Consider the following 19,720-nt stretch of genomic DNA (forward strand, 5'->3'; position numbering starts at 1 on the left):
CCAAGCTCCCAGCCTCTGCCTGCTGCAGCAGGACAAGGAGCTGAGTGAAGCATCCAGCTCTGGATGGGGGCAGAGCAGACCTGTGCTGGGGGAGCAGCCAAGGAGAGCAGAGCACAGGCTGGGCTCTTCCCTGGCCAGCACCAGCAGCTCCACTCTCGGGCTGCTGGGAGAGGGCAGCACTCCCTGGGAGCAGGCAGGATGATGACAGGGAGTGTGAGGTGACAGCAGGATGTGCAGGCAGCAGGAGCACGAGGAAATAGACGCCACACAGGGCACGACTGCCCCAAGGGCTGCACCAAATCCATCCCTGAGCACCAGCAGCACAGGGGCACCTCTTGCTCTGGCACACACATGCCCCATCCACAGCATCACTGGGTGGGTAAGGAGGGGCTAGTCCTTCCCCTGCCACCCTGCCAGCAGCAACCAGGGCACTCAAGTGACGGTCCCCACATGTGGGAGTGACAGGGTCTGGGTATATCCTACAACTGCAACCTCCTGTAATGCTCCCCATAATGCCCACGGGGCTGGGGGGGGGGGTCAGGGAGAAACAGGTCCCCAAAAGATGTGCCCAACCACCAGCCACATTGCCAGGCCCAGGCCAGTGTGTGCCAGGGCAGAGCAATGCCACCACGCAGGCTCACGGGCAGGGTCCATGGCACACTGCCACAGGGCAGCCCCTCAGCGTGGCGGCACGGGGTACAAAGGGGTACAAAGCAAGGATGACTCAGCCAAAGCATGACCCCCATCACCCATCTTGGGGGCACAAGGGCAGTCCACGAGCAGGCACTTGCCTTAGCCCTGCCTGCCCCTGGCCCAAGGTGGCCCTAGGTGCTCTGGCCACCAGGACAGAGCAAGGGCTGGTGCTGGCGAAGGAAAGCAGGATCAGGCCTGCAGGATATTTGGGAGGGGGAAGAGGAGCTGTCTCGCTCTCCACAGTAGCTCACTACCCTCCCCCACCTCTAAAAATAACTGGCTCCTTCAGTGCCCAGCACCCCCATCCCTGCCCAGTGAACCCCCATTCCCATCCCCAGCACCCCCATCCCTGCCCAGTGAACCCCCATTCCCATCCCCAGCACCCCCATCCCTGCCCAGCAGCATCCCTATGCCTGCCCCCCAGTACTCTTGTCCCCGCCTCCAGCATCCCCATCCCTGCCCAGTGCACCCCTATCCCTGCTCCCCAGGACCACATCCCTGCCCCCCAGCAGCCCCATCCCTGCCCAGTGCACCCCTATCCCTGCTTCCCAGGACTACCATCCCTGTCCCCCAGCAGCCCCATCCCTGCCCAGGGCTGCCGGGGTCCCTGGGGCTAGGGTCACCTCTGCCCACTCACTGGCTCTGGCAGGGAATCCCTGCAGAGGCGCAGCCAGGGCCCGGTTGCACCGATTCACCCATGGAACACCCTACACCGATTCCTGCCTGGCAGGTGCCATGCTACAAGGCTGGTCCGCCGCGGGAGGGGCCCAGACCCCCGGACCCCCGCGGTCCTCAGAGCGGGAGCCGCTCCTGCAGCTCTGACCCACATAGGGGAGGGGATCTATTTATAGCCCAGGGGAAGCGAGGGCCCGGGGAGAGCTCCTCTCGTACCCGCAGGGGCGGCCCTGGGGACCGGGGAACAGGGCTCCGTGTGCCCGCGGTATGTGGGACATCGCACGGCACCAACCGCGGCCCCAGGGCAGGAGAGGCCCAACTGTTGCTGCCCCGAGGCTGGGCCCACGCCGGGGCTGCGGGGCCGGGGTAGCTCCGGGGGTTCCGCACAGCGGTGCCCACGGCTCTGGCTCCCGGCAGCGCCCGACAAGCAGAGAGGGCCCGGTCCGCACCGCCCGGGCCGTAAGGGCCGCGGGGACACCCCGCTCCGGGCCCTGCCTCCCGCCCCACCGCAGCAGCCGCTCAGGCCCGCAGCGGAGTCCCGGCCTCCTCCCCCGCGCTCACCGGGCTGCGCCGCTTCAGGGTCACGTTCTTCCAGAGCAGGAGATGGAGCTGGTGCAGGAACCCCATGGCCCGGCCCGGCCCGGCCCGGCCCCGCCGCAGGGGCGGCCCCGCTTGGCTCCGCGCTCACCCGCCGCACACTGCCATCCCCCGCCGGGCCGCCGCCGCCACCGCCACCGCCGCCTTTGTCCGCAGCGCGCTGGGAGGGAGGGAGGGAGCGAGCGGGACAGACCCCGGTGACAGCTCCGGCTCCAGCGCCGGCCCCTGCCCGGCCCGGCCTTGCGCAGCGCCGCCCCTGGCCCGGGCCGCCCGCCCGCCACCGCCCCTTAAAGGCACAGCTGGGTGGCGGGCGCTCCGCCCGGGGCAGGGCCTCGGGGAGCCGTCTCGGCGCAGGACAGGGCACCGCAGGGCATGGCAGGGCACGGCACGGCAGGGCACCGCAGGGCAGGGCATGGCATGGCATGGCACGGCACGGCACGGCACGGCACGGCACCGCACCGTGTCCCTGGAGGGCTGCGGGCACCCGTCGCCGGGCTCCTCCCGGGGACCGCAGCACGGAGCCCCGGGGCTGTGGCCGGTGTGGTCTGGGTCCTCCTGCTGCGGGAGGGCAAACTCTGCCTGCAGGAGCTGCTGCTCCCCAAGCCAGGGGCGCAGAGAGCTCTGTGTTTGTGTCCCTGAGCACTGCATGAAGCTTGGGTGGTGCTGCTGTCCCCACACCCTGCCTGCCCTGCTCTGCCCAGCTGCCCCAGCCCCTGCCCACCCCATCCCAGGGAACGGGGGAGGGTGTCTGCGTGTGTCCTTTGAGGGGACCAACCTGCCTGCAGCAAGTGTACCCCCAGGTGAACCAGGCCAGCTTTCCTTTCTGCCTTCCTTCCAGCCATCTATACTTGCTTCCTTCCTTCCTCCCTTCCCTTCAGCATTCCATTGTTCTCTCCCTCCTTTCTCCATTCCTCTGGTTCTCGCCATTTCTCACCTCTCTCTTTATGCCTCTCCGTCCCAGTGCTGCTCTAAGGGCCCAGAGCAGCTGGAGCTGTGGTGACTCCTTTGGTTGCCCCAGCCTGTGGTGCTGCTGGGGGTGGCTGGTTTGGGGTGGGCTCAGCAGCAGCCACCCAGGCCCTGACAAAAGTTCCCCTTGTCCTGTCACAGCCGTTATTCAAAGAATTTCTGGGTGAAGCTTTGCCCTGGGGCAAGGGAGGCTGAGGGGTGCTCGGGGTGGGGTGCTCAGGGATGCCTGGGGTGCAGGTGGTCCTATGCCCTGCTGTTGGGAGCACTGCAGGTGTGTGGGCAGGGTGCAGGGTGCTTCCCACCTGCCCTGCAACCCGGGACTGCTGCTCTGCCATGACCCAGAGTTTTCCTGGTGTTTCTCCAGCTTTGAAATGCTGGGGAGATCTAGTGTCAAGGTGACCTGGGCCGGGGGGTTCAGCCAAAAGGCTGGCTAGCCGTGCACCCCTCCCCAGCAGTGGCTGTTACTCGGTCCCTGAGGAAGGAGGGATGTGTCCACCCTTGGCTGCTCCCAAGGGATTGCATGTAGGCTGTCCCCAGCCCACACTAGGAGCACCTCAAAAAGCCCTACCCTGCAACAGAGCGGGTCCCCAGCTCAGAGAGGAGTAGAGGAGAGGGTCGTGTGTGGAGCTATGGGTGATGTGGGCTCAAAGCCCTGACCTGGATCTCCTGCCCGGCTCCCTCCTCCTGCCCCTGGGTGGTCTTGAGCTCCCACAGCTCCTCTTCTGCTCTGCATGATCACGAAACCCCATGAGGGGCCAGCAAGAGACAAGACCCAAGCGACTGGATGCTGGGACAGCATAGCTCCAGGACCCAGTCACCCATCTCCTCTATGGACCTAGGGGCATGAAGTCCTGGGGAACTAGTGGCCTATCTCCTCCATGGACAGGCTCTGAGCGTCTCTCAGGGGACCACCTTGGGGGGTAACCAAGCTCCCCTATCTTCGTGGTGTCATCTGCAGACGGCAGCACCCACCTGCACAGTGCTCACACTACCTGATGGTCCTATGGCCTGGCCCCCGGTGCTGGGGGCTTCTGGCAGAGCTGGCCCTGGCTCCCAGCCTTGCTCGGAGCACACAGGCAGTCCCAGGCTCTGGCACCATGCTACCACCTCCCTATGCTGCAGGGGTCCAGGTGTCTGCACCCACTGCCTGCAAGGAACCCCCCCAGGACATTGTCCCTTGTGCCAAGGTGTCCTGGGGCAGCATCCATCAGTGATGGCTACATGTGCCAGGTCAAAGCTCCCTCCTGCTCTGCCACCCATCCAGTGTCCCCCAGGGCATGTCCCTAGTGCTGTCCTCTGTGAAGGGGAATGGCCCTGTCACGTGTGACCCTGGTCCCTGGGGCTGAGCAGGGGTGAAGGGGACAGCAGCATGGATGGTGCTGGCAGGGAATGCCACCTGCAGCCAGCAGGGTTTGGGCAGGCAAGGCTGGGAATGGTGCCCCATGGGCTGTGCAGCACCCAGTATCTGGCTTCTCAATCGTGCAGGGGAAGAAATGCAGAAAGAGGGCGAGAAAGATAACAGGAAACAGGGGACATGCTAGGGAGGAAAAAACACCCAGCCTCAGAGCTGCAGTTGGCCTCTGAGGGCTCCCAGGGTGGCACTGAAACCACAGAGCCCAGCTACACCCTGGTACGGTGCACTGCACTGTGCCCAGCCGCTGCCTGGCCCCTTACCTGCGGCCATCCCAGGATCTGGGACAGTGGCAGGAGCAAGGGACCAGGGGGGATGCGGACCCCAGGGGTGCTGGAGCAGCCCAAGGACCCCCGTGGAGTAGCATGGGCCCTGCTGCCAGCTCCGGTGTGCCAGCTCCAGGGACAATGCTGCATGCCGGGGGTCCCCTCCCCACCTCTGCCTCAGTTTCCCCATCTTTTTTTGCCTGCCAGGGCTTTCCAGAAGATTTGGTGCCCAGACAGCAATGCCAGCACAGAAGACAACCAAGTGTGTGGCCAGAGGAGGACAGGGGCAGGGGCAGGGACAGGGGCAGGGAGAGAGCTGGGGTACGGGTGGCAGCTTTCTGTGAGAATCACACATGCCCACTTCCCCTTCTGGCAGCAAACACCCAGCTGGGGTAGGTGCAGGGGCTTGGCAGCACTGAGGAGCTGCTGTTCCTGCCCATTTCAAGATGAGTCAGAGGGAGCCAGCACCAGGCTGGTGTCCTGGTTTCAACCGGGTGGCACCTTGGCGAGGCTCAAGGCAGGTTTCCCGCACCCATCCCAGCAGAGGAAGGGCTTCCAACACTGTGCGCGCACCAGGGCAAGGTGCTGGCTCCTGCCATGGCCCTGCCGTGACACAGGCGGTGCCGGTGGCTGTGCCAGGCTGTGGCTCCATCCCAGCGGCTCTGCAATGGGCGGCAGCAAATGCTGCAGAAGCGCCGGGTGTCAGTGCAAGACAAATGAGAATCGCTGTTCAGCTACTGCTGGGTGACTTCAGAGAGAGCCGCGTGTGCCAGGGGCATGCAGCCGGAGGGCACCCACCAGCTGTGGGACACCCACCCAGTCACATGATACCTGCCCAGGCATGGGGCACTCACTCGGCCATGGAGCACCCATCCACCTCTGGGGCAGCACCCAGCTGTGGGTCAGCCGGTGCCCATGTGGTGCAGGGGAAGTGCAGGGAGGGGGCTGTGCCAGCTGCAGCATGGCAGGAAGGACCCACTGTGGGGCCAGGACGAGGCAAAACCACAGAAAAGAGGAAGCCCTCAAGTGCCCCAGCCCAGCAGCAGCGGTGCCAGGGCACACGCACACAGGCTTCTCGCACAGCAGCGCGGCGCGGCCCGGTAAGTCTGAGCTCAGCACCAATGCCCATGGCAGGAAGAGGGGCTGAGGAACAGGGCAACCCCAGCACTGCCATGGAGGGTGTCCCCACCGGAGCACCTGCAGACAGGGCCAGGGACTGGTGGGCAGAGGGACCAGAGTGACCAGAAGCACTGGTGCAGTGCAGGGAGCAGGCAAAGCTTTCCCAGCCCTCCTTGCTTGGGATGCCAGGTTTTTCTGGACCCTAACCTTAGCTTGTGTTTTAGCAGAGGGGCAAAGGCAGGGAAGGGGTTTTTCACAAAGTGGCAGTAGCTGGGGTGGGAGAACAGGGCACCACCTCTCAGAAGGCTCAAAAACCATGGAAGAATGGGCACAGCCCTGGCCAGCAGCAGGGCTGGCAGCCCATGTGTTTCCAGAGGTTACCTGGAAAAGGAAACCACCCTGGGTGCCAAATGTTGGAGGTTGTATGTGGGGGCTGAGCCCCATGTCTGGGACTGGCATTCCTGCTGCCTGCGGGGCTCAGGCTGCAAGCTCCCAGGCTGTTGGGCTTCCCTGTGCACTTGCTGGCTGGGGAGAACACCCCAAACCGGGGGGCAGCCCAGCCATCACTGCAGGAGGGTGCTGGAGCAAGAGGGCACTTCTCAGGCAGGACACCCCAGTTGGGGGTTCAGACTTCTCAGTGATTCCAGGTAAACACCATTCCCAGCTTGGTCCCCTATTATTGCCCTTTACTGTGGCCCCATCCTGCTAACTCCCAGGCAACAGGTGGCATTCCAGACTTGACCCAGGCAAGCAGGAAGTGTGGAGTTGGGACCATGGCTCTTTGTCAGTGGGAAAACTGGAGACCAGAGCAAGTACCAAGGACTGAATCCATGGTGTGATGGGGAGCGGTGCCAGGTGTGGGAGACAGAGCTGGCTGCTGCCCATCAGCCCTATACCCCCCCTTCACAGAATCCAAGCCTGGTTTCAGTTGAAGTGACCTTAAAGCTCCTCCAGCTCCAACCCCTGCCACGGGCAGGGACACCTTCCACTAGAGCAGCTTGCTCCAAGCCCCTGTGTCCAACCTGGCCTTGAACACTGCCAGGGATGGGGCAGCCACAGCTTCTCTGGGCACCCTGTGCCAGCGCCTCAGCACCCTCCCAGGGAAGAGCTTCTGCCTAAGAGCTCATCTCAGTCTCCCCTCTGGCAGGTTAAAGCCATTCCCCTTGGCCTGTCCGTACATCCCTTGTCCCAAGCCCCTCTCCAGGTTTCCTGCAGCCCCTTCAGGCACTGGAGCTGCTCTCAGGTCTCCCCTTCAGGAGCCTTCTCTTCTCCAGGCTGACCCAGCCCAGCTCTCTCAGCCTGGCTCCAGAGCAGAGCTGCTCCAGCCCTCGCAGCATCTCCATGGCCTCCTCTGGGCTCGCTCCAACAGCTCCAAGTCCCTCTTGTGCTGCTGCCCCAGAGCTGAATGCAGAGCTCTCCTTGGCAGCACGTCCCTGCTTGCCCTGTAGGTGGAGATGCTGAGGACTGTGGGAGGGTGACATAAAACCCACCATGGAATGACATCGGGGCGGGGGGGGGGGCAACAGGAGATTCAGGGGTGCTGGTGGAGCCCAAGTCAATGCGGAAGCCCTTTCTCCCACCCCTCCAGCCCCAGCACCTCCCCACTGCCCCTTGCAAGCTGAGCTGACAGGCCTTGGTGTCCTTTCCTCTCTCCCAGGTGTCAGCTTGTCACTGGAGGTGACAGCCAGCCTGGCAGTATGCCCCGGGTGTCACTGCTGCCCCGGCTGCTGGGGGCCCGGCCCGCTCTGAAGGCAGTAGCCATTGCAGTGGTGCTTGCAACTACCCTCTGGAGCCTGAGTTGCTTCCTCAGCCCTCCCCAGGTCTCCAGAGAAGCCCCTCAGCGCATGGAGCCACTGCTGGTCCTGGTTTGGGAATGGCCCACAAAGCAGGTCCCCAATGTCAGTGGGGATGTCTGCCGCGAGCTGTATGGCATCACAGGCTGCTGGCTCACCATGGAGCGCCAGCTCCTGCACTGGGCGGATGTCGTGGTGTTCCCCCACACCAGGCTGCAGCCCAGCAGGGACAGCCTGCCCAAGGACAGGCCACCGTGGCAGAGCTGGGTATGGGTGTCCCTGGAGTCCCCCTCCAACACTAAAGCTCTAGCGGGATGGAACCAGACCTTCAACTGGGTGATGACCTACAGACGGGACTCAGACATCTTCATCCCCTATGGCAAACTTGTGCCCAACCGGTCAGCCACTGTGAACATCCCTGCAAAGACCAATTTGGTGTCTTGGGTCATCAGCAACTACCACAGGACTCAGAAAAGAGCTGAAGTCTACAAGAACCTCTCCAGGTACCTCCAGGTGAACATATACGGGAAAGCAAACAAAAAGCCACTTTGCAAGGACTGCCTCTTGCCAACGACATCCAAGTCCAAGTTCTACCTTGCTTTCGAGAACTCCATCCACCAAGACTACATCACCGAGAAGCTCTGGAGGAACGCACTGATGGCCGGCACCGTGCCTGTGGTGCTCGGTCCCCCCCGGGCCAACTACGAGCAGTTTGTCCCTGCAGACTCCTTCATCCACGTGGATGACTTCAGCTCCCTGGAAGAGCTGGCCACCTTCCTGAAGACCATGAACTCCAGCCGCTACCGGCAGTTTTTTGCCTGGCAGAGGCGGTACAGTGTGAAGCTCTACACCGACTGGAGGGAGCGGATCTGCACCATCTGCAGCACCTACCCCAGCCTGCCCCGTGGCCGCATCTATCCTGACCTCGAGAGCTGGTTCAACACCTAGAGCTGGTGTGCTGGGACCATCGGGGCAGAGGATACAGGGGTGGGGTACAGAGGATACACGGAGCAGTCCTAGACCAGGACATGGGGCAGGGATGGATGTGGGAGTCTCTACCTCTCCTCCCAGCCTGGCTGTTGCCACACTGGGACCTTGAGCAACTACTTGTGACTTTATTTCCGGCAAAACTGAGCGACCCCCCCACCTGACCCAACACTGACCCACCTCGCCATGGTGCAGGAAGGATATGATGCTTTGGAAATAAATGAGTGCTGCAAAGGCTCTGCTTGTGTTGTGGGGCAGGGACAGGGGTTGGGGGTTGGGGGTGTGGGGCTCCCAAGCCTTCCCCTGCCATTGCTCTGTGCCCTCCACAGTGAAGCTGCAGTGCCAGAGACCCTGTGGTGACATTCCTGGTTGGGCTGGAGGAGCCAAGGTCAGGTCAGCAGGGAGAACCCGGTACCCCACGGCTGGAGATAGAGAGCGTAGCCTCTGCTCCCCCACTTCCTGGCCCACCCCAGCACACGTTTCCCCCCACAACCCCAACTGCCGAGCTGTGAGTGTCACCGTGCTGGTGAGGACCAGGACACCGGATGCTCTTGGGTGCAATCTCAGCTCGCTCAGTGCAGTCAGAGGGTTGCTGCGGTTTCTCACTCTCCTGCCCCGATGTGGCAGGAAGCCAGAGACACGGTGGAGGCTGGAGCCTAGCAGCAAGCCCAGAGCAAAGCCAGGCCTCTGGACAACGTATGGCACCGGCAGCCTGATCCATGTGCCCTGAGCACTGCCATGGAAGGTCCTGCTCACACTGCACTGCACACACCAGGCACCACACTATCAGCATGGTGCAGAGCTGGACCCGGCGCATACATTGTGGGCACCCTGGCCCATGCACACACCTTGCACCTGGGCACAGGCAATGCCAGGCACCCCGAGGGGACACCTGCACCTAGGATGAGTGCAATGCTGGGGTTGGGCGACAGGACTAGGCAGTGAGACAACAGCTCCATCCATGCCTTGCTCCCGTGCCCCTCAGCTTGGTGCCATCAACCCTTGATACAAAAAATTCTTTTTTCACTTCCTGCCTCTTTCCCTCCCTGCAGCCCTACATCACCTAACCCCACTGCTGCCACCCCTCAAGGTGCTGAGTGCCGCCAGGACCCACTCCCCATGCCCGGGGTGCAGCATACCCCCCCTCCCAGATGCTGTACCTGCCCTGGGCTGGCACATCCCTGTGTGCCCAGCAGGTCAGTGGCCATGCTGTGCACTTCCAGTTTCTGAGGCTTCAAATTTCAGTTTGGTTTTGCCTTCTGGACACGTTGAAAATGCAGCAGGAAGGGTTCAGAGTGCCCAGGGGCAGGACACTGGGATTTGAGGTCCCCTGGCGGGGATCAGAGGTCCTGCCTGGCCGGCCTTATGCTGGAGGAGAAAACCAGATAGTGAAGATGTGAAGGAGCAAACCTCAGAGGTGACATCCTTCCCAGGCATCCTGCTACTGGCTATGCTGCAGCACCAGCACCAAAAGGCAGCAGTGGCCTGTGCTCCTGCCCTGTGTGATGAGTGCACAGGGCACTGGGGAGAGATAGTGGGGACACAGAGTGAGCCAAGGGGATCCCACCACATGGGGCTGGCACCCAGCCTGGTGTGTGCACCTCAGCCTTCACAGGGTCCCCACTCCTGCCTGGGCCATGGCAGCAAGGCTGGGGTCAGACCCAGCGCAAACCCATTTACTGGCAGCCAAACACAGGAAGGGGCTTTTCAGAAGTTTCCTAGAATCATAGACTCAACCAGATTGGAAAAGACCTTCGGTACCATAAAGTCCAACTGCTCCCCAGTACTGCCAAGGCCACCATGTCACTGAGGGCCTCACCTACATGGTTTAACACTTCCAGGGCCCTGGGCAGCCTGTTCCAAAGCCAGTTTCCCTACAGGAGCACAGCCTGGTGCCAAACCAGACTGCAGAGGCCATGGAAGTGAACAGCAAGGTGTCATCTCTCAGATGCTCAATTTTCCTGGCTGGTCTGGCACCTCCAATCTCAAGCAGCTCAGCCCCTGATGCTCGCCTGGGCTAGCACCACTTTGGCACAGCCACCATGGTCACTGCATCACATGCACAGGAGCATCCCTTGTCCACCAGTGTCACACTGGCAGCCCCATGGCAAGGGCAGTCCAGACTTCCTGTACCAGCATCCCTTGTCCACCAGTGTCACACTGGCAGCCCCATGGCAAGGGCAGTCCAGACTTCCTGTACCTCTCTGCCCACCCCATGTCATGGAGTGCTGCAGCTCCCATCACATCCCTGTGAGGTGCACAGTGTCTGCTGGAGCAGCTTGCAATCAGGATATTGCTGCATTCCCTCCCTTCCCGAAAGCAGCCACGGAAAAACAGCAGCTTCAACTGGGTATAGGGTGATGGGGGGAGGTGGGGGCGGGGAACAGAACCCAACAAGCTGCCGCTGTCCTAGTAGTGGGCTGACCTACAGGCAGCAAAAAGCTGTGTGTTGCTGGTGTGACACGGACTCCTCCACCCCATTTGGGTGCTCTGGTCCAGCCTCACCGTGCTGCTCCAGAGCCAACCAGGTTGGCCTGCTGGCAGCATGCAGGAGCAGGGCTGAAGTGAGGCAAGGAAAGGGTTAACTTGCTCTCAGGCCCCAAAGAACCGATATTTATTTCATTGTCAGAGGGAATATAATTAAGAAAACATAGAAATCATCATCAACTACAGCAGGCTCAAAGGCACAGGGGTGCTCGCAGCACAGGACAGTATCAGACCCCCGGGGAAGATGATCCTTGGGGCAGCCACGCTGGGGCAGAGGGACCACACTGGAAAGGGCACAGAGGACCCAGGGTGATGTTGAGCACCCCCAAAGCAAGCCCCAACAGTAGCCCGCCCATGGATGGGTGAAGCCCTGTTGTGCCACTGGGTGAGGGTGGCAAAGCCCCGGGCACAGCGCCCCAGCCCCGCTCTGTGTGACAGGGAGGAGTCAAGCTGGGAAACTAGGAATCACTACAGAGAGTTTGGCTTTTTAACAACTACGACCAAAAAAAATTAAAGAAAAAATTAAAAAAATAAAAAAAAACCACCCTCCCCTCCCCCCCAAATCATCTAAACCCCACTTTTTTCTGGGTCTCACAGGAGCAGCTCAGCTGGGCACAAATGGCTCCACTCAGCACACATGGCTTCAGCAGGGTGCAGTGGGGCAGCTGCCCTCCAGGAGAGGTCAGATGCTGCTGGAAGCAGTAAATTCGCCTAACTGGGAAGAGCTGGGAGCAATCGCAGGGAGTGGGTGACATCCCTGTGCCAGGCTTCCAGCCCTTCCCCTGCCCTGCACTCCCCAGCAAGTGCCCCGGAGCGGGGCCGTGCCTGAGCCTGCTCGGGGAAAAGCTGCCCCATAGAGCCTGCGCAGCCCTAGCTCAGTGGCTGCTGTTGCTCATGGAGAGCCCAGGCTGCAGCGCGGGGGGGAACATCTCAGATTTGTGGAAGGGTGGCATGTAGACAGGAGGGGAGGGTGCCAGGCTGTAGCCCTGGGATGTCACCGGGATGGGCAGGCCGGGGGGCACAAGGGGCTGGTTCATGTCATACATCACCCCCTCCGCCTCGTTGCCGAAGGGCAACAGCAGCCGTTTGCCCTTCTGACGCCGGTTGCAGAACCAGACCCGGACCACCTGCAAGAGAGGGGAGACAGGACAGGGTGAGGGGGGAGAGGGTGACAAGGACACCCTTTTGCGGGTGGCATCTCCACAGCAGAGCCCCAGCCCTGCCACAGCTCCTCCTGGGGCAGAGCTGAGGATGGCCGCTCTCCCACAGCTTCCAGTATTGAACCAGTTGGATGCAAGTGCTTAGGGACCATGGCCATTTGGATACCCGCACTCCAAACTCCTCCAACCTACATCTTTGTCTAGGTTGAGGTCCTCAGCAATCTGGGAGATCTCCTGGGGACTGGGCTTCACACACTTGCGGAAGAAGCTCTCCAGCGTCCCCTTCACGTTGGTTTCAATGCTGGTCCTGCGCTTTCTCTTCCGGGCTTGGGCCAACACTTGCTCCGCATTGCACATCTGAAAATGAGAGAGGAACCACACACTTGGATCACAAGGATCACAAGGCTAGTGATGTCCCCACCAGGATATGGACACACGTGTGGTCTAGGCAGGATGGGGACAGGCTTTGTCCCTATTACTGTCCACTGAGCATCACCCCATTGTGACTGAGGCCATTCCCAGTGTTCCACCACTGCCTGCAGCTGGTATAGAGGAGCACATGGTGCATGTGGTGCACATGTCCATGGTTCACACGGACATGTCTTTCTGCATCCCCCCAAGGGAACAGCAAGCTGCATCTCCAGCCTATCTGTGATTCCAGCAGGACCTGTCTGCTCCAAGATGGGACCACAAGGTTTATGGGGGGTGATGTGGGGTCCCCCCAGCCTGGCACCAGGTGATACCCAGTGGTTCCCCCCACAGCTGGGCTGAAGGAGAAGCCCAGCTGTGCCTGGCAGTGAGATGCTGCTGTGGCACAAAGTACCTGCTGCTCCTTTCCTCTCCCCTCCCAAAAAACTCATGTTATTTCAAGAAAGGGAGAAGCTGCAGCTCGAGGGCTCACGAGTGTGCAGTGCCCTGGCTCCAGCCTGCCCCAGCCCCACACCTCTTGCATGTTGTCCGTGTTCTCTGCCTCGTTGAGCCAACGCTGCAGCAGTGGCTTCAGCTTGCACATGTTCTTGAAGCTGAGCTGGAGCGCTTCGAAGCGGCAGATGGTGGTCTGGCTGAACATCTTCCCTGCGCGGGCAGGCAGGACATCACACACTGCTCCAGCCCCCCCAGAGCCCCCCCTCCAGCATCCCCTGTCCCTTGGGATGGGGAACAAGGCAAGGCACTCTCTGATGCTTCAACACCGAATTAAACCACTGCAACACTCTTCCAGAAGCAGCTGCAGCCATTTAAAATCAGCTCCTTGTTCTCAAACCCTTTTGGGCTTAAGCAAGTACTTAACAGGAGCCCCAGGGCTGATACTTGCCACCTCCTTTGCAGGTTGCTAAGGCATTCAGGTATTTCCCCCCAGCCATCCCCCAGGGCCTCCTTCCTTCCCCCCCAGTGGGTGCTCACCGTAAAGGGTGCCCAGAGCCAGCCCCACATCAGCCTGGGTGAAACCCAGCATGATGCGCTTGTGCTTGAGGTCCTTGGCAAACTGCTCCAGCTCCTCCGAGGTTGGTGCATCCTGGGCAGGGGCAGAGAGAAGCTGAGAGAGGACAACCCTTGCCCATGGGCTGCCGATGTGCGGTGGTCAGCGTGGGACAGGAGGGCTCAGTGGAGCTTTTGGCACCCACCAGCGGCTGCCAGCTCTGGGCAATGGGGTGCTGGGGATGATGGGGTGGGTGGTAGGAGGGTTTTCCTCAATTTCTGAAAGAGGGACTCTGCTCAGGGATCCCAAAATGTCTCCCCCGCCCTGCTGTACGTAGCACCCCCTGCGTACCCTCTGGACACCCCCTCCCCACACACACACGGGTGGCCCAAGGACAGAGAGAGGGTCGGGAGTACTCAGAGCTCTGCTCCACCGCACCTGGGAATGTCCTCTCAGCCCACGACACGTCCCCACGAGCTCGGCGCTGCCGGGGGTGCGCACCCACCGCCCCCCCGACGGGGCAGCCCTGAGCCCGGGACAAGTGAAACGCCACAGGTGAAGCGAGTGATGAAAGGGCCCATGACTCCAGCAGGATCCCAACACTTCCGTGCCACAACCCAGCTCTTTCCCTCAGGAGGGCTGCTTTTCCCTGTGCTTCCCTTCCTCCCTTAGCGCAGCCTTCAACTGCTGCGGGCGCACGTTGGAATCTTTTACCCGATTTCCATATTGGCAGCGCAATTTCGGATCTCCCTCCTGCCACTTAAGCCTCAGGTTTGAATTCCTGCCGGACTTCTCAGCAGGAACCCCGGAGCATCCCCGCCACGGGGCGACCCTCAGCACGGAAAAGCTGCTCCTCGTAGCCTCCATCAAAGCGGGGACTGCTCCCCGGGACGCGACGCCCGCATCGGCAGAGCTCCGACCCCCGCGACAGCCGCGCCCGCGGAGCCCGCCCGGGAGGACGGGCTAAAACTGTGCTACGGCTTCAAAACACTGAAACCAAACCGAAACCCCAACTGCCAGACACGAGAACTACCGCTGCCCCCGACCCAAACCCGGGCTGGCTCTGCCCGTCCCGGTACCCACGAAGCCATGGGAGGAGGGGCCAGGGTCGGGACAGCGTGTACCGGGCGATCAGCCAAGAAAAGCTGCCCGAGTCCCCCAAACCGCCGTTCTCCCCCCAAAACAGCCTCCCCGAAGTGTTCCACCCGCGGAAGACGGAATCGTCGGGCCTACTTGAAAGGGGGTATACCCGACGGAGGGGACGGACGAGCAGGACGGCACCGACGGGGTCCCCGCTAACAGCGACGCCAGATAGCGGCCAAGCGGGTCCCTGCCCCGACGGGGCATCGCGGCAGCGAGGCCGGGCTCTGTCCCTCGCCTCCGCAGCGGCATCGGGGGCAGGAAAATGGGAGCGCGGTACCTGCGAGGGGTGCCGGGGCTGGCCGGGCGGAGGGCAGCCCTTGCCTGTTCCCGTCCCGTCGGGTCTCACCTCGTCGCCGCTGTCGCTGGAGTGTCCGCCCTCGCTGGCGGCACCGCTGGAGCTGCCGCTGCTGCCCAACCCCGACAAGCCACCAGAGCCCGGCTGCAGGGCGGCGGGGCAGAGCTGCGGGCCGGGGAAGGCAGCGGGGCCGGGGAAGGGCGGCCCGGGAAGGGCGGCGGCGGCCCCAGGGGGCGCGGGCCCGGCCCAAGGCGGGGAGGTCCAGGTCGACCCGCAGCAGGCCGCGGTGCGGGGCTCGGGCGAGGGCTGGCTGCAGGGCCGGGCCGGGCGCGCCTCTGCCTTGGCGGGCGGCCCCGCGGGCGGGGGCAGCCAGGCGCGGGCTGGCGGCGGATCGCGGGTGGCTTCGGGCTCGGCGGCGAAAGGGAAGAAGAGCGGCTGAGCGGCCGCCCCGTCGAAGCCGCCGCGGGGGAAGGGCGGGCCGGCTTCGGGCAGGAGGCCGAAGTGGGCGGCCGGCAGCCCCCCGTCCGGGCTGAACATGCTGCCCGCGGGCCTAGGGCTCCATGTGGGGGCTGCCGGCCGCTGCCTCCCTGCTGCGGCGCCACCGGGGCCTCTGAGGGCGGCGGGGCCGTGCTGGGCCGTATGGAAATGGACCCCGGCCCCATTGGCCCCGCACCGGTGGGTCGGGCGTGAACTTGATCCCCCCGGGAGGGGTTGAGGGTGGGGGGCAGGTGCGATGGGAGGCGGGCTGGGTGCTGGGACCCGTCTGTCCCCTTCCCGTCTGGCCGCGGGGCGGGGAGTGCTCCGCTGAGGGGTCTTGTGCCCCTCCGGCTCCGCTCGCCCCGTGTGCGGCGAAGGGCAGAGCTCCCCCAGCCCCGACTCCGGCGTGCTCGGTGGGACTCACATCCCCCAGTGTTGGCGCAGCATCAGCCCCAGCGTCTCCCCACCTGGGAGTTCCCCAGTGTCGCCGGGTCCAGGCACGGGCAGGGAACGGGACTGCTCTGGGCAGCAGCCACGGCCTGGGATGCGGGGGGCGCAGCCTACCCAGAGCCGCAGCAACCCCTTGCCCTGGGGATGCTGGTGCCATCGCGCTGGACGAGGGCATGGCTGTCCCCTCCTGCCCCTCTGCAACACCTGATCCCAGCGGCGGCCTTACACACCGTGGAGAGTCCTGCAGAATGTTTCATGGGCAAAGCGAGGGCTCCCCGGCTCCCTCTCACTCCCACTGACCTCCTTTTGCTCCCCGCCACACACACACATAGAGGAAGGCAATGACTCTGAGGGACCATGTCCTTCCTGGAGGCCTCTGCAAGCAGAGAGGCCCCGAAACTCTGGGTGTGCCACCGGGGAGCTAATTGCAGCCCTGGCTATCAGCCCCATTGCTCCACAAGGAGCACGCTTGATATTTTCTCTATCTTAAGGGCTTTCCTCACACTGCCCTTCACAATGGCGCTATCGGGGCCAGCTGCAGCCATTTCCCCATTCCCTCCCTCCTCAGGGAGCTTCCCTGATCCCGACGCTGCTGCCCCATCAAGCCTCTGCTGGGACCTGCCAGCCCAGTTCCTGCCCGATGGTCCCGGCTACCCCTGGCCACAGCCGGAGCAGAGTGAGCGACCACCCGGCTGCCAGCACAGCTCCCTGTTTATTAACCCGGATTACAGGCAGCCTGCTGCTGTCTGGCACTGGAGATATGCCAGAGAGATAGGCTGGAGGAGCCTCCCCCGCGGCGCTGGGATGGGACAGCTGGGGGACGACTCTTGGTGCTTCTTATGAAGCACTTGCTTTGGCTCCTGGAAGTGCTGGGACCCATAGTGCCAGCAGCCTCCCGCACCACTGCACATGGGGGGAGCAGAACAGCCTCCCTTGTAATGGTCATGAAATCATAGAATGGTTTGTGTTAGAAGAGACCTTGAAGCTCATCCAGTTCCAACACTTTCCATGGGCAGGGACACCTTCCACTAGAGCAGCTTGCTCCAAGCTCTGTCCAACCTGGCCTTGAACACTGCCAGGGATGGGGCAGCTACAGCTCCTGGGGCAGGATGAATTCTGCTTGATGGACCTATAAGGGAGAAAAAGAATAAAAAACCAAGTGGCTGAGCTGGAATCATTAAAGCCCCATCCTGAGTCCCGGTGGCATATGTGCCCAGCTGCTCTGCGGAGGGTGTGTGATGCTAAGCAGCCCCAGCAACAAGAGGATGTAAAAAGCCAGTCAGTGGGGATGTGGGCCATCCTGAAACGATGTGGACAGCCATGAGGGGACATGGACAACACTGACAGGACACGGGTCACCCTGAGCAAGCCCCAGGACTGCGGGACCCACTGGGGGCTCACCCCTGCCCTGCCCCGGTGAGGCTCCGTCTGTGCGGGTGCTGGGCTCAGCCGTGCCCAGGGCAGAGCAGGGCCCTGGGCTGTGCTGCACCGGGCTTCCCGGGATGCCGCGGGCAGAGGAAGTGTCTCTGCGGGACTCCGATGGCAGCCATCAACCCTGCTCCTCCCGGGCTCCCGCTGCGGCCCCGGGTTTCAGAAGATCCTTGGCTGGGCAGTAACTCCCCTTCCCTTTGATTTATTGTTCCCGGGCTGGACCCCCTCCTCCTGCCAACCTGCTCTTTCTCTCCATCCCCCCAGGAAGCCCCCCCCCAGCCCGACAGGCCTCAAACGCATTCCTGCTCCCTTTCATATACAGGCAGAGGGGAAGGGAGACGTTGACTTTGAACCGTCCCCTTTGTAGGAGCAGGGCCTATTGTGGCAGTGATGGTTTTAGCTGGGGGATGTGGAGGGAGTCAGTAGGGGTTCTCAGTGTATTCCCCCCCCCCTTACATTTTAATGGGGCGATTCTGGGGGGCTGTGAGAGGTCCCCGGTTACTGCGTGGGGTCACTGTGCACCAGTGGCTGGGTTTGGCCAAATATTTGGAGCAGAGACTCCAACCTGCTTCAGGAGGATGGATCTCAGGCCCAGCTCTGTGGTCTAATGCAGCCAGGAATAAGTGAGATCCTGCTAGAAAGGAGGAGAAAATGTGTCCAGCTTCCCCAGCTCGGTGATGTGGCAAGCAGGCTGGGGAAGACAGAGCTGCACATCTGTGTGTCCTGTTGCTGTGCACTGTTTTGAGGCTGGTTTGGAGTGGAGATCAGATTTTAAGAGAGTGTATGACTGCAGATGGTGCTTCATTCACTGCCCACCCACTCTCTGTGGTAGATGATGGAGAAGCAGTTGGGGCTGTGCTGGGTGCTCTTGAGCTTCATGCCCGAAGCAATCTCACCTTGATCCTCTGGTCAGAGCCAGCCCCAGTCTTCACCCTGGGTCCATCAAAGGTCTGGGCAGTGTGTTCAGCTTCAGAAGCCACATCTCTTGAAGGAACAAGCTCTTCCATGGCACCACAGTTTACTTGGCTGCAGCTGGTCTGGGTGGACAGGATGGAAAGCTCGTAAGAGGATATTTTGGTTCTGTTCCCTCATAGAGTCACAGAATGGTTTTGATTGGAAGGGACCTTAAAGTTCATTCAATTCTAACCCCTGCCACGGGCAGGGACACTTTCCACTAGAGCAGCTTGCTCCAAGCCCCTGTGGCCAACCTGGCCTTGAACACTGCCAGGGATGGGGCAGCCACAGCTTCTCTGGGCACCCTGTGCCAGCGCCTCACAAGGGAAGAATTAAACGGCCTCTGTGTTACAGAGCCCGGCTGTAGTTTGGGCATTGCCTGCATCACTGCAGTGCCTGAACACCCCGGCTGCTCCTCCTGCTGATGGACAGCTGGGAAACTGAGGCATGGACATGCTGGGGCTGAACACAGACCTTGCACCCAGCCCCGGGCTGTCCTGGGCTGTCTGCAGCACAGACCTGGAGTCTCAGGACCAATGTTTCTTCCATGCCAGGATGCAGTGAGGACACAACTCCCCAAGGGACAAAGGGCTCCTGCTACTGCGGTGCCCTGAGCCGGAGGGTCTTCCTGGGAGGAACCATGTTTGACTGAGGGTTTCCCAAAAAGCCTGGGCATGCTGTGAGAGGCTGCGGGGCGCTGAGAGCAAAGGATGAATTTGGAGAGGAGTGTGCAAGGCTGGGTCTCCACATGGGTGCAAGGCTGGGTGTCCCCATGTGTGAGCCTTGGGGCAGTCCCAGGTGATTTGAGTTGCTATGCTGCCATGGTCCTGATGATAATGGTGACGATGATGGGTGGCTTTGAGCTGAGCATCCCCAAGGGTGCCCAGGTGCTTTGCCGGTGAGTCAGCACCCACCAGCCACCCTGGGGCTGCTGAAACCAGGAGGAGACGAGATTGTATCAGCCTGATGGGGGGCTGGTGTGATCAAAGGACCAGGAGAGTACAATGCGGGGCCATGATAGCCCTTATCTGCTGGCCCCACAGAGGTGCGAAGGGCCATTGGGGTGAGGGGTGATGGGGTGGGTGGGTGCTGGGTGCTGCAGGGCTGGGTGTGGGCTGTGCAGGCACAGCTGGGGGCTCCCACGCAGCCCTTTGCTGGGGAAACCTCTCCTGGCAAACACTGGAGCAAGAAAATCGACTCTGGTTCTTGTCTGGTCTGGGAAAAATCCCTTGGGAAGGGCTTGGGGGCAGAGGCCGGATGGCTGTGTTCACTTTTCCCCAGGGAAGGTTTTGGGATGGGAGACCTACAGCATCCTCCCTGTCTACCCCATCCCTCCCCACTCCTCAGAGCAGCATGACCAGGGGGCTGCCCCCACACCACACACTCGCATGGGTCTCAA

The 19,720-nt window shown here is 62.1% G+C and overlaps 3 protein-coding genes across 6 annotated transcripts in view; 1 reads left to right on the top strand and 2 right to left on the bottom strand.

Annotated features, from left to right (window-relative positions):
- The window catches only part of ABCA2 (ATP binding cassette subfamily A member 2), a 30,360-nt gene extending 28,270 nt beyond the window's left edge, over positions 1-2,090 (bottom strand). For all 4 annotated transcript variants that reach the window (XM_061479716.1, XM_061479715.1, XM_061479718.1 and 1 more), the window contains exon 1: positions 1,930-2,090. In XM_061479716.1, coding sequence (XP_061335700.1) covers positions 1,930-1,995 — 66 coding nt within the window. In that variant the 5' untranslated portion in view covers positions 1,996-2,090. The remainder of the gene's footprint in view (positions 1-1,929) is intronic.
- A 5,245-nt stretch (positions 2,091-7,335) lies between these two features.
- FUT7 (fucosyltransferase 7) lies at positions 7,336-8,709 on the top strand. The gene has a single exon (XM_061479631.1). It carries the CDS (start codon positions 7,425-7,427, stop codon positions 8,466-8,468), a length of 1,044 nt encoding a protein of 347 aa, XP_061335615.1. The 5' UTR covers positions 7,336-7,424; the 3' UTR covers positions 8,469-8,709.
- Positions 8,710-11,584: 2,875 nt separating this feature from the next.
- LOC133283175 (POU domain, class 5, transcription factor 3) lies at positions 11,585-15,546 on the bottom strand. Its single transcript, XM_061479695.1, has 5 exons — positions 15,061-15,546; positions 13,556-13,667; positions 13,098-13,228; positions 12,347-12,511; positions 11,585-12,121 (listed from the first exon to the last, which is right to left on the bottom strand). Exons 1-5 carry the CDS (start codon positions 15,544-15,546, stop codon positions 11,870-11,872), a joined length of 1,146 nt encoding a protein of 381 aa, XP_061335679.1. The 3' UTR covers positions 11,585-11,869.
- Positions 15,547-19,720: the final 4,174 nt, after the last annotated feature.

This window comes from Pezoporus flaviventris, unplaced genomic scaffold (assembly GCF_033815535.1).
Source record: "Pezoporus flaviventris isolate CSIRO_AGI_PZ_B2104156 unplaced genomic scaffold, CSIRO_AGI_Pfla_v1 ptg000154l, whole genome shotgun sequence".
Taxonomy (NCBI): domain Eukaryota; kingdom Metazoa; phylum Chordata; class Aves; order Psittaciformes; family Psittacidae; genus Pezoporus; species Pezoporus flaviventris.

Excerpts from the sequence above, each read along its gene's own strand:
- FUT7 (XM_061479631.1), top strand. The coding sequence starts at position 7,425 with ATGCCCCGGGTGTCACTGCTGCCCCGGCTGCTGGGGGCCCGGCCCGCT.
- LOC133283175 (XM_061479695.1), bottom strand. The coding sequence starts at position 15,546 with ATGTTCAGCCCGGACGGGGGGCTGCCGGCCGCCCACTTCGGCCTCCTG. Across the intron at positions 13,668-15,060 it reads CCAGCGACAGCGGCGACGAG|GATGCACCAACCTCGGAGGA; the intron begins GTGAGACCCGAC and ends GCCCCTGCCCAG. Across the intron at positions 13,229-13,555 it reads GGCTCTGGGCACCCTTTACG|GGAAGATGTTCAGCCAGACC; the intron begins GTGAGCACCCAC and ends CTGCCCGCGCAG.